General features: G+C 41.7%; 1 protein-coding gene across 1 annotated transcript; it reads left to right on the top strand.

Moving 5' to 3' along the window:
- The first annotated feature begins 142 nt into the window (after positions 1–142).
- Positions 143–6689, top strand: LOC118936688 (GTP-binding protein SAR1b-like). Its single transcript, XM_036988479.1, has 7 exons — positions 143–276; positions 706–778; positions 2778–2897; positions 3008–3073; positions 3258–3361; positions 3563–3694; positions 5676–6689. The coding sequence occupies exons 2-7, from the start codon at positions 721–723 to the stop codon at positions 5790–5792; spliced, it is 597 nt and encodes a 198-aa protein (XP_036844374.1). The 5' UTR covers positions 143–276; positions 706–720; the 3' UTR covers positions 5793–6689.
- Positions 6690–13064: the final 6375 nt, after the last annotated feature.

Below are 13064 nucleotides of genomic sequence, written 5' to 3'. Positions count from 1 at the left end.
TTGTTTTATGTGTCGAACTGCTTTGCTTTATCTTGGCCAGGTCGCAATTGTAAATGAGAACTTGTTCTCAACTTGCCTGCCTGGTTAAATAAAGGTGAAATAAAATTAAAAAAAATATAAAAATGCAATATACTCCCGCACAGTAGGCGGCGCTAGTGCGCCACCGGGGTGGTTAGGAAGTTCCCGAAGTCACGTCGAAGAACAATACAATCAGCTGTTCGTTGATCGAAGCCGCAAAAACAATCTAACCAAAGCTGTCATTGTCGACAGGGACAGGTAAGCTTTTGGCAGCTTTATTACAAATATTCAGTCATTTATATAGTTACATAAGGTTACGTGTGTTCCGTCATACATTTACTTCGAAAGGGAGAGCTGTCTGTCTTAAGAGTCCTTAGTCCACATGAGGCCAGGATTTCAGATAAGCTGATAGCCACGTAGCCGAGATAGCAAGCTAAGTTAGCGATCAGCTGGTGCTAACTAATAGCATGCTAGGATAAGAAAATACTTGTAATTGTTGTTGATAAACCTAAAGCTGGCTAGCATCAGTAGCAAGTGCATTTGTGTGAAGAGAGCCTGTAGCTATCAATATAGTCATGATGCAAATGTAAAAAATACTGCTGATCCAGTGAGACAAGTTGATCCCGTCTTGACAAGTTGTCAGTGTGCTAACTAGCTAGCTAACTTCCCGATTGTTTTCTTTCTTAGGCAAAGACCAGTGAAATGTCATTCCTCTTTGATTGGCTCTACAGAGGCTTTAGTGGTGTGCTACAGTTTTTAGGTAATCTCTGATTTCACGTCAATGACTTCAAATATATTATCAGCAGGGTGGGTATAATGTATTATCAGTAGGGTGGGTATAATGTATTATCAGTAGGGTGGGTATAATGTATTATCGGCAGGGTGGGTATAATGTATTATCAGTAGGGTGGGTATAATGTATTATCAGTAGGGTGGGCAGGGTGGGTATAATGTATTATCAGTAGGGTGGGTATAATGTATTATCAGTAGGGTGGGTAGGGTGGGTACAATGTATTATCGGCAGGGTGGGTATAATGTATTATCAGTAGGGTGGGTATAATGTATTATCAGTAGGGTGGGCAGGGTGGGTATAATGTATTATCAGTAGGGTGGGTATAATGTATTATCAGTAGGGTGGGTAGGGTGGGTACAATGTATTATCGGCAGGGTGGGTATAATGTATTATCAGCAGGGTGGGTATAATGTATTATCAGTAGGGTGGGTATAATGTATTATCAGTAGGGTGGGCAGGGTGGGTATAATGTATTATCAGTAGGGTGGGTATAATGTATTATCAGTAGGGTGGGTATAATGTATTATCGGCAGGGTGGGTATAATGTATTATCGGCAGGGTGGGTATAATGTATTATCGGCAGGGTGGGTATAATGTATTATCAGTAGGGTGGGTATAATGTATTATCAGTAGGGTGGGTATAATGTATTATCAGCAGGGTGGGTATAATGTATTATCAGCAGGGTGGGTATAATGTATTATCAGTAGGGTGGGTATAATGTATTATCGGCAGGGTGGGTATAATGTATTATCGGCAGGGTGGGTATAACGTATTATCAGCAGGGTGGGTATAATGTATTATCAGCAGGGTGGGTATAATGTATTATCAGCAGGGTGGGTATAATGTATTATCAGCAGGGTGGGTATAATGTATTATCAGCAGGGTGGGTATAATGTATTATCAGTAGGGTGGGTATAATGTATTATCGGTAGGGTGGGTATAATGTATTATCAGTAGGGTGGGTATTATGTATTATCAGCAGGGTGGGTATTATGTATTATCAACAGGGTGGGTATAATGTATTATCGGCAGGGTGGGTATAACGTATTATCAGCAGGGTGGGTATAATGTATTATCAGTAGGGTGGGTATAATGTATTATCAGCAGGGTGGGTGTGATGTATTATCAGTAGGGTGGGTATAATGTATTATCGGCAGGGTGGGTGTGATGTATTATCAGCAGGGTGGGTGTGATGTATTATCAGTAGGGTGGGTATAATGTATTATCGGCAGGGTGGGTGTGATGTATTATCAGCAGGGTGGGTGTGATGTATTATCAGTAGGGTGGGTATGATGTATTATCAGTAGGGTGGGTATGATGTATTATCAGTAGGGTGGGTATGATGTATTATCAGTAGGGTGGGTATAATGTATTATCAGTAGGGTGGGTATAATGTATTATCAGTAGGGTGGGTATAATGTATTATCAGTAGGGTGGGTATAATGTATTATCGGCAGGGTGGGTATAATGTATTATCAGTAGAGTGGGTGTGATGTATTATCAGTAGAGTGGGTATAATGTGTGTTACGTTCCACCTAGAATCTATTCCAAAAAACATTGTAAATATCAAGGATGCCCACAAACAACGAATACCAAGTAGCATGATCAATTCACCTGGCTAACTAGCTGCCGAATTAGGCATCAACTCGCCACGTAGCTTATTCTTAATGTTTGTTTGTAGGCTACCAGAGTGTGGACAGACATTTGTCGGAATAAACGTGGTGAGTGAAAAACGTAACAAAATAGCCCACTCCCTACCCGGTATCTTATTCTGCCGCTATACAACTTTATATACGTTGTTTGTGGGCATCCTTGTTATTTTACAAAGTTTTTGGAACAGATTCCTGTTGGAACGTTCCACACATTATACCCACCCTGATCAGTATAGTACTGCATGTCACAATGAGTGGTGGTGTGTTTTTACAACTCAAAAAGTTGAATTAACTTGTCAATGTACTTTCCCAGGGTTGTACAAAAAATCTGGAAAGTTGGTTTTCCTGGGGTTGGATAATGCTGGTAAAACAACCCTGTTGCATATGCTGAAAGATGACCGACTTGGACAGCATGTGCCCACGTTGCATCCAAGTAGGCAGCATCATCTCAAACTACTTCATTGTGTTGTTTTTACGTCCCAATAACGGCAGTGAACACAATGTCAGTCGTTTTTTTAAAATGTGTTTTGTTTCTCCCTGAAGCATCGGAAGAGTTGACGATAGCTGGAATGACATTCACCACGTTTGATCTGGGCGGCCACGTACAAGGTAAGACTTCGGCCTAACTAAGTTGGACACTGCGTCTTTCTAGGGTTTGGTCAGCATCTTGACTCATTACATTGTCTTTCTAGGGTTTGTTCAGCATCTTGACTCATTACATCATGTCTTTCTAGGGTTTGGTCAGCATCTTGACTCATTACCTCATGTGCTACATCTTCTGTCTCTTTCACAGCTAGAAGAGTTTGGAAGAACTACCTGCCGGCTATCAATGGAGTTGTCTTTCTGGTTGACTGTGCCGACCACGAACGCCTTACAGAATCCAAGATCGAACTTGATGTAAGTCACTTCCACTGCACACAATGGGCCTAATTTATCAACATTCATTGTGAAAAATGCATACACAAAACCCACCCGTTGAGGCAGCCCTGTTGAGGCAGGTTACACCAGGACACACAACAAACATTCTCACTGTCCCATCTGTCTCATTACTCAACCTCTTTCGTGTGTGTGTGTGTGTGTGTGTGTGTGTGTGTTCAGGCTCTGTTAGCAGATGAGACCATCCTCTCTGTGCCTGTGCTGGTCCTGGGTAACAAGATAGACCGTCCTGAAGCCATCAGTGAAGGGGGACTGAGAGAGGCGTTCGTTCTCGATGGACAATGCACTGGAAAAGTAAGCGTAGAGATGTAGCCTATGGAATTTGTATCATTATTATTATTATTGTATCATTATTATATTATCATTATCGTTTTTTTTAAAGTCAATTTCAGATGAGTGTGTAACACAACTAACGTGTGTGTATCTGAATGTCTGTGTGTGTGGTACAGTATTCACGTTCTTTAGATATGCTGTAGAAAATGTTAGTGGTACTCCGGTCTATTTTCACCTCATTTATCACCTGATTTACTTAACAAAAGCCCCATCTCAATAGGTGGTCCGGGCACAGTGCCCTTCGGAAGGTATTCAGACCACTCAACATTTTTCCACACTTCCACTGAGCCTTTCCTCATCAAGCTACACACAATACCATATAATGACAAAAGCAAAAACAGGTTTTTAGAAATGTGGGCAAATTCATATATATATATTTAAGTATAAGTATTCAGACCCTTTACTCAGTACTTTGTTGAAGCAGTGATCACATCCTCCAGTCTTCTTGGATATGACATTATAAGCTTGGCACACCTGTATTTGGGGAGTTTCTCCCATTCTTCTCTGAAGATCCTCTCAAGCTCTGTCAGGGTGGATGGAGAGTGTGGCTGCACAGTTATTTTCAGGTCTCTCCAGAGATGTTTGATCGGGTTCAAGTCTGGGCTGTGGCTGGGCCACTCAAGGACATTCAGAGACTTGTCCTGAAGCCACTCCTGCGTTGTCTTGGTTGTGTGCTTAGGGTCATTGTCCTGTTGGAAGGTGAATCTCTGCCCCAGTCTGAGCTCCTGAACAGGTTTTCATCAAGCATCTCTCTGTGCTTTGCTACGTTCATCTTTCCCTTGATCCTGGCTAGTCTCTCAGTCCCTGCCACTGAAAATCATCCCCACAGCATGATGCTGCCACCACCATGCTTCACCATAGGGATGGTGCCAGTTTTCCTCCAGACGTGACGCTTGGCATTCAGGCCAAAGAGTTCAATCTTGGTTTCGTCAGACCAGAGAATCTTGTTTCTCATGGTCAGTCTCTTTAGGTGCCTTTTGGCAAACTCTAAGCGGGCTGTCATGTGCCTTTTACTGAGGACTGGCATCCTTCTGGCCACTCTGCCATAAAAGCCTCATTGGTGGAGTGCTGCAGAGATGGTTGTCCTCCTGGAAGGTTCTCCCTTCTCCACAGAGGAACTCTGGAGCTCAGTCAGAGTAACCATCGGGTTCTTGGTCACCTCCCTGACCGAGGCCCTTCTCCCCTGATTGCTCAGTTTTGCCGGGCGGCCAGCTCTAGGAGGAGTCTTGGTGGTTCCAAACTTCTTCCATTTACGAATGATGGTGGCCACTGTGTTCTTGGGGACCTTCAATGCTGCAGACATTTTTTGGTACCCGTCCCCAGATCTGTGCCTTGACACAATCCTGTCTCGGAGCTCTACGGATAATTCCTTCAAACTCATGGCTTGGTTTTTTTTCTCTGACATGCACTGTCAACTGTGGGACCTTTATATAGACAGGTGTGTGTCTTTCCAAATCATGTCCAATCAATTGAATTTACTACAGGTGGACTCCAATTAAGTTGTAGAAACATCTCAAGGATGATCAATGGAAACAGGATGCACCTGAGCTCAATTTCGAGTCTCATAACAAAGGGTCTGAATACTTATGGAAATAAGTTTATTATTTGTATTATTTTTATATAAATTTGCAAAAATGTTTGAACCTGTTGCTTTATTATGCTGTGTTGTGTGTAGATTGATGAGGAAAATAAATAATTGAATCCATTTTAGAATAAGGCTGTAACGTAACAATGTGGAAAAAGTCAAGGTGTCTGAATAGTTTCTGAATGCTCTGTATGACATGGCACAAGTGGGTAAAACCATTATTCTTATTATTTAATTTAACCTTAAGTGTGTGTACATTACTATATTTAGACTTGGGATAATGTTTTTCAGCAGAAAAAAAGGTGAAGTTGCTGGAGTGGTCTTTTATAACAGCTTGTTCCTGTTGTTCTTCTCCAGGGTAACGTGTCGTTGAAGGATCTGCAGGCACGACCTCTGGAGATTTTCATGTGCAGTGTCCTGAAGAAGCAGGGCTATGGAGATGGCTTCAGGTGGCTGGCACAATACATCGACTGACATCTAGGCAGCGGTTCTTTTACTAAACAGACTCCCATCTTTCTGGGGGGAATGAAGAGGATAAGCTATCAAATGAAATGGCCCATATCGTCCCCCCCCCCCCCCCCAACCCCATGTGGAAAGATGTGAAGCTCCCAATAATCAGCTTTCTGATTGAGTACATCTGTCAATTTCAGCATTAATTGGTCAGTTTTAAAGGTTTCTATCTATGCAAACTTTTAAAAGTGGTTCATGGTCACAAGATTCAAGATGGGTTTGCGTGTAAGTCCATTAGTTAAGTATAACGTCGACCCGTTCTCTGGCATGTAAAATTAGAGTATCCGATTCTACCCCAACAGATTTGATCATAGCTGCAATTCAAGCTACAGTATACGGCAGATGTACCAATGTAGAACCTTTATAAGGTATACTGTGAACTTTTTAAATTATTTCTGAAAAATGAAGGACCAAGCGATTTTTAAATGAAATAGATTATAAATGATAAGGATATTTATGTGAATGGTGGCGGTACAAATGCTTGTACATAGCAGTCCTACCTAGAATAAGATGTTCTTATCACTAAGAGGACATGAAAGAGGATAGATAGACTGAGCAGGATTATTCCAACAGACCCAAGTTCCAATCGCATCGAATAGAACGTCATCTAAAGTTTAGGGGCGGAGTCCATTTGACCTGATTCTGTTTCTATACATGGCGTGTATATCCCAAATGGCAGCATATTGACTATATAGTGCACTACTTCAGAGAACCCATACTTTCTATGCCCCCCCTACCCCCCGGTCAAAAGTAGTGCACTAAATAGGGAATAGGGTGCCAACCCTGATCAAAAGTAGGGCACTAAATAGGAAATAGGGTGCCAACCCTGATCAAAAGTAGTGCACTAAATAGGAAATATGGTGCCAACCCTGATCAAAAGTAGTGCACTAAATAGGGAATAGGGTGCCAACCCTGGTCAAAAGTAGTGCACTAAATAGGAAATATGGTGCCAACCCTGATCAAAAGTAGTGCACTAAATAGGGAATAGGGTGCCAACCCTGGTCAAAAGTAGTGCACTAAATAGGGAATAGGGTTGACATTTGGTACGCATCCCGGGGGTTTGAGATCAATTGTAATGGTCCACGCAGCTATTGCCTTCAATGCACTCAGCCAAAGACGTATGCAAACTATTTTGCAAGTGACTTTGGGATGTTTACACATAATAGACCTGGGGGGGAGGGGTTATAGTAGGTGATGTAATGTTTGTCCTACTACAGTTTAATGAATGAATGGCTATAGTGCCATGATATGCAGGTACGTTGTAACAGGCCAGAACAAGAGACCGCCATTGCCATCATTCCATGGTATGCAGCAATAAAGCGGAATGACCATCAGTGGCCACTGCAATGCTAATCTTAACAAAAAAAGGCTATGCTACTCTACTAACACAGCTCTGGCAGAGGTTTCGTTGAAAAATATGGATATTGGTCCCTTTTTCAATCAAGTCTGGTTTAAAAACACATATATTGGTCCCTTTTTCAATCAAGTCTGGTTTAAAAATAGATATTTGGGCCCTATTCAATCAAGTCTGGTTTAAAAACACATATATTGGTCCCTTTTTCAATCAAGTCTGGTTAAAAAAATAGATATTTGGGCCCTATTCGATCAAGGCTGGTTTAAAAAATAAATCCCACTTGCATGCTTTGAGTGACGTACTACTCAAGGAAACACCAGATAGCCTGGGCACCAGTTTGAATAGGGCTCTTGGTCCATGCCCTTTCCTGGTCGCAGACCTGGGTCGTGTTCATTAGGCACCAAACGGATGAAAATGGACTGAAACGGCACTTGGACAATGGGCACACTCGTTTTCGTTTTCAGTTGCAAAATGTTTTAAAATGTTTTCCGTTGCAGGCCCTAAAATGAACACGTCCCAGATATTTCTAGTAGAGGTCGACTGATTATGATTTTTCAATGCCGATACCGATTATTGGAGGACCAAAAAAGCCGATACCGATTAATCGGCTGATTTATAAAAATAAAATAAAAAGTATTTTTGTAATAATGACAATTACAACAATACTGAATTAACACTTATTTTAACTTAATATAATACATCAATAAAATCAATTTAGCCTCAAGTAAATAATGAAACATGTTCAATTTGGTTTAAATAATGCAAAAACAAAGTGTTGGAGAAGAAAGTAAAAGTGCAATATGTGCCATGTAAGAAAGCTAATGTTTAAGTTCCTTGCTCAGAACATGAGAACATATGAAAGCTGGTGGTTCCTTTTAACATGAGTCTTCAATATTCCCAGGTAAGAAGTTTTAGGTTGTAGTTTTTATAGGAATTATAGGACTATTTCTCTCTCTACCATTTGTATTTCATTAACCTTTGACTATTGGATGTTCTTATAGGCACTTTAGCATTGCCAGTGTAACAGTATAGCTTCCGTCCCTCTCCTTGCTCCTCCCTGGGCTCGAACCAGCAACACAACGACAACAGCCACCCTCGAAGCAGCGTTACCCACGCAGAGCAAGGGGAACAACTACTAGAAGTCTCAGAGCGAGTGATGTTTGAAACGCTATTAGCGCGCGCTAACTAGCTAGCCATTTCACATCGGTTACACCAGCCTCATCTCGGGAGTTGATAGGCTTGAAGTCATAAACAGCGCAATGCTTGACGCACAATGAAGAGCTGCTGGCAAATCGCACGAGTATGCTGTTTGAATGAATGTCTACACGCCTGCTTCTGCCTACCACCACTCAGTCAGATACTTAGATACTTGTATGCTTGTATGCTCAGTCAGATTATATATACTAGATATCTAGTAATATCAACCATGTGTAGTTAACTAGTGATTATGATTGATTGTTTTTTACAAGATAAGTTTAATGCTAGCTAGCAACTTACCCTGGCTTACTGCATTCGCATAACAGGCAGTCTCCTTGTGGAGGCAGGTCGTTATTGCGTTGGACTAGTCAACTGTAAGGTTGCAAGATTGGATCCCCCGAGCTGACAGGTGAAAATCTGTCGTTCTGCCCCTGAACAAGGCAGTTAACCCACCGTTTCTAGGCCGTCATTGAAAATAAGAATGTGTTCTTAAACTGACTTGCCTAGTTAAATAAAGGTCTACTTTTTTTATTTTATTTTTTTAATCGGCAAATCGGCGCCCAAAAATACAGATTTTCATAACAATCTGAAACTTGAAATCGTCCCTAATTAATCGGCCATTCCGATTAATCGGTCGACCTCTAATTTCTAGGCCTACTAGTAAATCTTCTTTGTCATTCTAAGCCTCTGTCATTTGCAACATTTCTTATTATCTTGATGTCAATTTAATTTGAATCTGAAATGGCCATCACTGACATATTTTAGTTGATTTATTATTTATTATCAGAATGAACTAATGGGAACCGGTACTTCCAGCCACGTAGGCTAATACTGCCTTATAGTTTAAATAGAGGGGGAATGTTTCGGCAGTCTGATTCAGCCTTTTGATCATCTACTTGTCACATTTCCTGTCTGCTGTGTCGGTCATTTATTGAAATGATTTATGATGTCCATGATGTGAAGTATTGGCTTTGTGATTCAGACAAATCTGTGGTTGAAATGCTGCAGGTACTCCTTGACTATCAGTACAATGATATGAGAGTACGTCTGTAGCTCTGAATCTCTGGGAATAACATAGCCTTTATATCAGCCAGCCTTGGGCTCAGTTCCATTTCAATTCAGGAACTTAAACTGATATTCGCATTTATTCTCAAAGCTTTTTAATGAGGGAAAAATGTAATTGGAGTTTCAGTTTCCTACCTGAATTTAAATGAAACTGACCCCCAACGCTGTATATCAGTATTTAACTATTGAGTACCATTAGCGTTTCTGTATTCATTGTAAATAATGTAAAATGGAGATGGTCTCTTTCTTTGTACAATTCATTATCCCGGAGCTGACAAAACACGCAGGTTGTATCCCAAATAACACCCTATTACCTACATAGTGCACTACTTTTGACCAAAGCCCTATTTGACCCCGGTCCAATGTAGTGCACTATAAAGTATAGGTTGCCATTTGGCACATAGACATTATTACTGGATGTACTTATGATAACTCGGATCATTTTAACGTGAGAAATTCCATAAATATTTTTAACAATCATTCCTCACTTGTCATGTTTTGTTGTAAAGCTGTAAATATAAAATTGCAAATGCTACACATCCACACTTCTAATCTACGTGTGATAATAAAGTATGTTTGAGATGAGCAGTATTTACAAATACTGTATAACTGCGCCATTAACTCTAGATATAATCTTCGGTACAGGGCTGTTATCATGCAACTTCCAAAGAGTGCATCATAGCATATCTCTACCCTCTCCTTTAGGTTTATATCAGAGTATTGTTGGTGTAGCTCAGTCTCCTTTAGGGTTTTATCAGAGTATTGTTGGTGTAGCTCAGTCTCCTTTAGGTTTATATCAGAGTATTGTTGGTGTAGCTCAGTCTCCTTTAGGTTTATATCAGAGTATTGTTGGTGTAGCTCAGTCTCCTTTAGGGTTTTATCAGAGTATTGTTGGTGTAGCTCAGTCTCCTTTGTGTTTATATCAGAGTATTGTTGGTGATGTATCTCAGCCTCCTTTAGGTTTTATATCAGAGTATTGTTGGTGATGTAGCTCAGTCTCCTTTAGGTTTTATATCAGAGTATTGTTGGTGATGTAGCTCAGTCTCCTTTAGGTTTATATCAGAGTATTGTTGGTGATGTATCTCAGCCTCCTTTAGGTTGTATATCAGAGTATTGTTGGTGATGTAGCTCAGTCTCCTTTAGGTTTATATCAGAGTATTGTTGGTGCTGTAGCACAGTCTCCTTTAGGTGTATATCAGTGTTGTTGGTATCTCGGTCTTTAGGTTTTACAACAGAGTATTGTTGATGTAGCTCGGTCTCCTTTATGTTTATATCAGAGTATTGTTGGTGATGTAGCTCAGTCTCCTTTAGGTTTATATCAGAGTGTTGTTGGTATCTCGGTCTTTAGGTTTTACAACAGAGTATTGTTGATGTAGCTCGGTCTCCTTTATGTTTATATCAGAGTATTGTTGGTGATGTAGCTCAGTCTCCTTTAGGTTTATATCAGAGTATTGTTGGTGATGTAGCTCAGTCTCCTTTAGGTTTATATCAGAGTATTGTTGGTGATGTAGCTCGGTCTCCTTTATGTTTATATCAGAGTATTGTTGGTGATGTAGCTCAGTCTCCTTTAGGTTTATATCAGAGTATTGTTGGTGATGTAGCTCAGTCTCCTTTATGTTTATATCAGAGTATTGTTGGTGATGTAGCTCAGTCTCCTTTGTGTTTATATCAGAGTATTGTTGATGTAGCTCGGTCTCCTTTATGTTTATATCAGAGTATTGTTGGTGCTGTAGCTCAGTCTCCTTTAGGTTTTATATCAGAGTATTGTTGGTGATGTATCTCGGTCTCCTTTAGGTTTTATATCAGAGTATTGTTGGTGATGTATCTCAGTCTCCTTTAGGTTTATATCAGAGTATTGTTGGTGATGTATCTCAGTCTCCTTTAGGTTTTATATCAGAGTATTGTTGGTGATGTAGCTCAGTCTCATTTAGGTTTATATCAGAGTATTGTTGGTGATGTATCTGTCTCCTTTAGGTTTTATATCAGAGTATTGTTGGTGATGTATCTCAGTCTCCTTTAGGTTTTATATCAGAGTATTGTTGGTGATGTATCTCAGTCTCCTTTAGGTTTTATATCAGAGTATTGTTGATGTAGCTTAGTCTCCTTTAGGTTTATAACAGAGTGTTGTTGGTATCTCGGTCTTTAGGTTTTACAACATAGTATTGTTGTTGATGTAGCTCAGTCTCCTTTATGTTTTATATCAGAGTATTGTTGGTGTAGCTCAGTCTCCTTTAGGTTTTATATCAGAGTATTGTTGGTGATGTAGCTCAGTCACCTTTAGGTTTTATATCAGAGTATTGTTGGTGATGAGTGGTGGTGAGTCCCAAATGGCACCCTATTCTTTATAAAGTGAACCCTATTGACCCTGGTCAAAAGTAGTGGACCATAAAGGTAATAGGGTGGCCATTTGGGATGCAGACAAAGGTGGCAAATGGCACTTTGAGCCTGTAGGCGTACATTATTGATCTGCTTCCAGAGTGGTGTCCTCTTCTGCCTGTCACAAGGACAACAGTGGTGTCCTCTTCTGCCTGTCACACCTTTAAATTCCCCAGAGGGGAGAAATCATGTGTTAAAGGGTGCAGCTAGCTAGGGTCGGGACTACTGAGCTAGGCTCGGGACCACTGAGCTAGGGTTGGGACCACTGACCTATGGTCGGGACCACTGAGCTAGGGTCGGGACCACTGAGCTAGGGTCGGGACCACTGAGCTAGGGTCGGGACCACTGAGCTATGGTCGGGACCACTGAGCTAGGGTCGGGACCACTGAGCTAGGGTCGGGACCACTGACCTATGGTCGGGACCACTGAGCTAGGGTCGGGACCACTGAGCTAGGGTCGGTACCACTGAGCTAGGATCGGTACCACTGACCTATGGTCGGTACCACTGACCTATGGTCGGTACCACTGAGCTAGGATCGGGACCACTGACCTATGGTCGGGACCACTGAGCTAGGGTCGGGACCACTGAGCTAGGGTCGGGACCACTGAGCTATGGTCGGGACCACTGAGCTATGGTCGGGACCACTGAGCTAGGGTCGGGACCACTGAGCTATGGTCGGGACCACTGAGCTAGGGTCGGGACCACTGAGCTATGGTCGGTACCACTGAGCTATGGTCGGAACCACTGAGCTAGGGTCGGGACCACTGAGCTAGGGTCGGGACCACTGAGCTAGGGTCGGGACCACTGAGCTATGGTCGGGACCACTGAGCTATGGTCGGGACCACTGAGCTAGGGTCGGGACCACTGAGCTATGGTCGGGACCACTGAGCCAGGGTCGGGACCACTGAGCTAGGGTCGATACTGTTGAGAGTGCAGTTTCATTTCCTGACGCCGGGAGGCAGTTTAGGACCAATGAAATGAAAACCTGTCTCCACGTTCAGCTCTGATATAAACGGCCATTTTAGGTGACAGGGACTCGGCAATAAAGGATCCTATAATTGTCCATGTACGTTGGGTTTGTTTTTAAACTCTCCATTGTCAGTCATTTTGTGGATCACATACAAGTACACATCACTATATTTCTAACTATTCAACAGAAGTCACGCCAGAAAGGATTCAGAGATTTACCTCCCAAATCTTGCAGGAGAGTTTCTGTTTGTAAAGTAGTACTGAAAATGCAAGA

Source organism: Oncorhynchus mykiss, chromosome 1, assembly GCF_013265735.2.
Source record: "Oncorhynchus mykiss isolate Arlee chromosome 1, USDA_OmykA_1.1, whole genome shotgun sequence".
NCBI classification, from domain to species: domain Eukaryota; kingdom Metazoa; phylum Chordata; class Actinopteri; order Salmoniformes; family Salmonidae; genus Oncorhynchus; species Oncorhynchus mykiss.
The sequence above is the reverse complement of the archived record's forward strand: the minus strand, read 5'-3'. Positions and strand labels throughout refer to the sequence as shown.

What these genes read in the sequence shown, in the direction of transcription:
- LOC118936688 (XM_036988479.1), top strand. Translation starts at nt 721, where the DNA reads ATGTCATTCCTCTTTGATTGGCTCTACAGAGGCTTTAGTGGTGTGCTA. An exon ending in AATCCAAGATCGAACTTGAT is followed by an intron (nt 3,362 to 3,562) that starts GTAAGTCACTTC and finishes GTGTGTGTTCAG; the next exon opens with GCTCTGTTAGCAGATGAGAC. An exon ending in ATGGACAATGCACTGGAAAA is followed by an intron (nt 3,695 to 5,675) that starts GTAAGCGTAGAG and finishes GTTCTTCTCCAG; the next exon opens with GGTAACGTGTCGTTGAAGGA.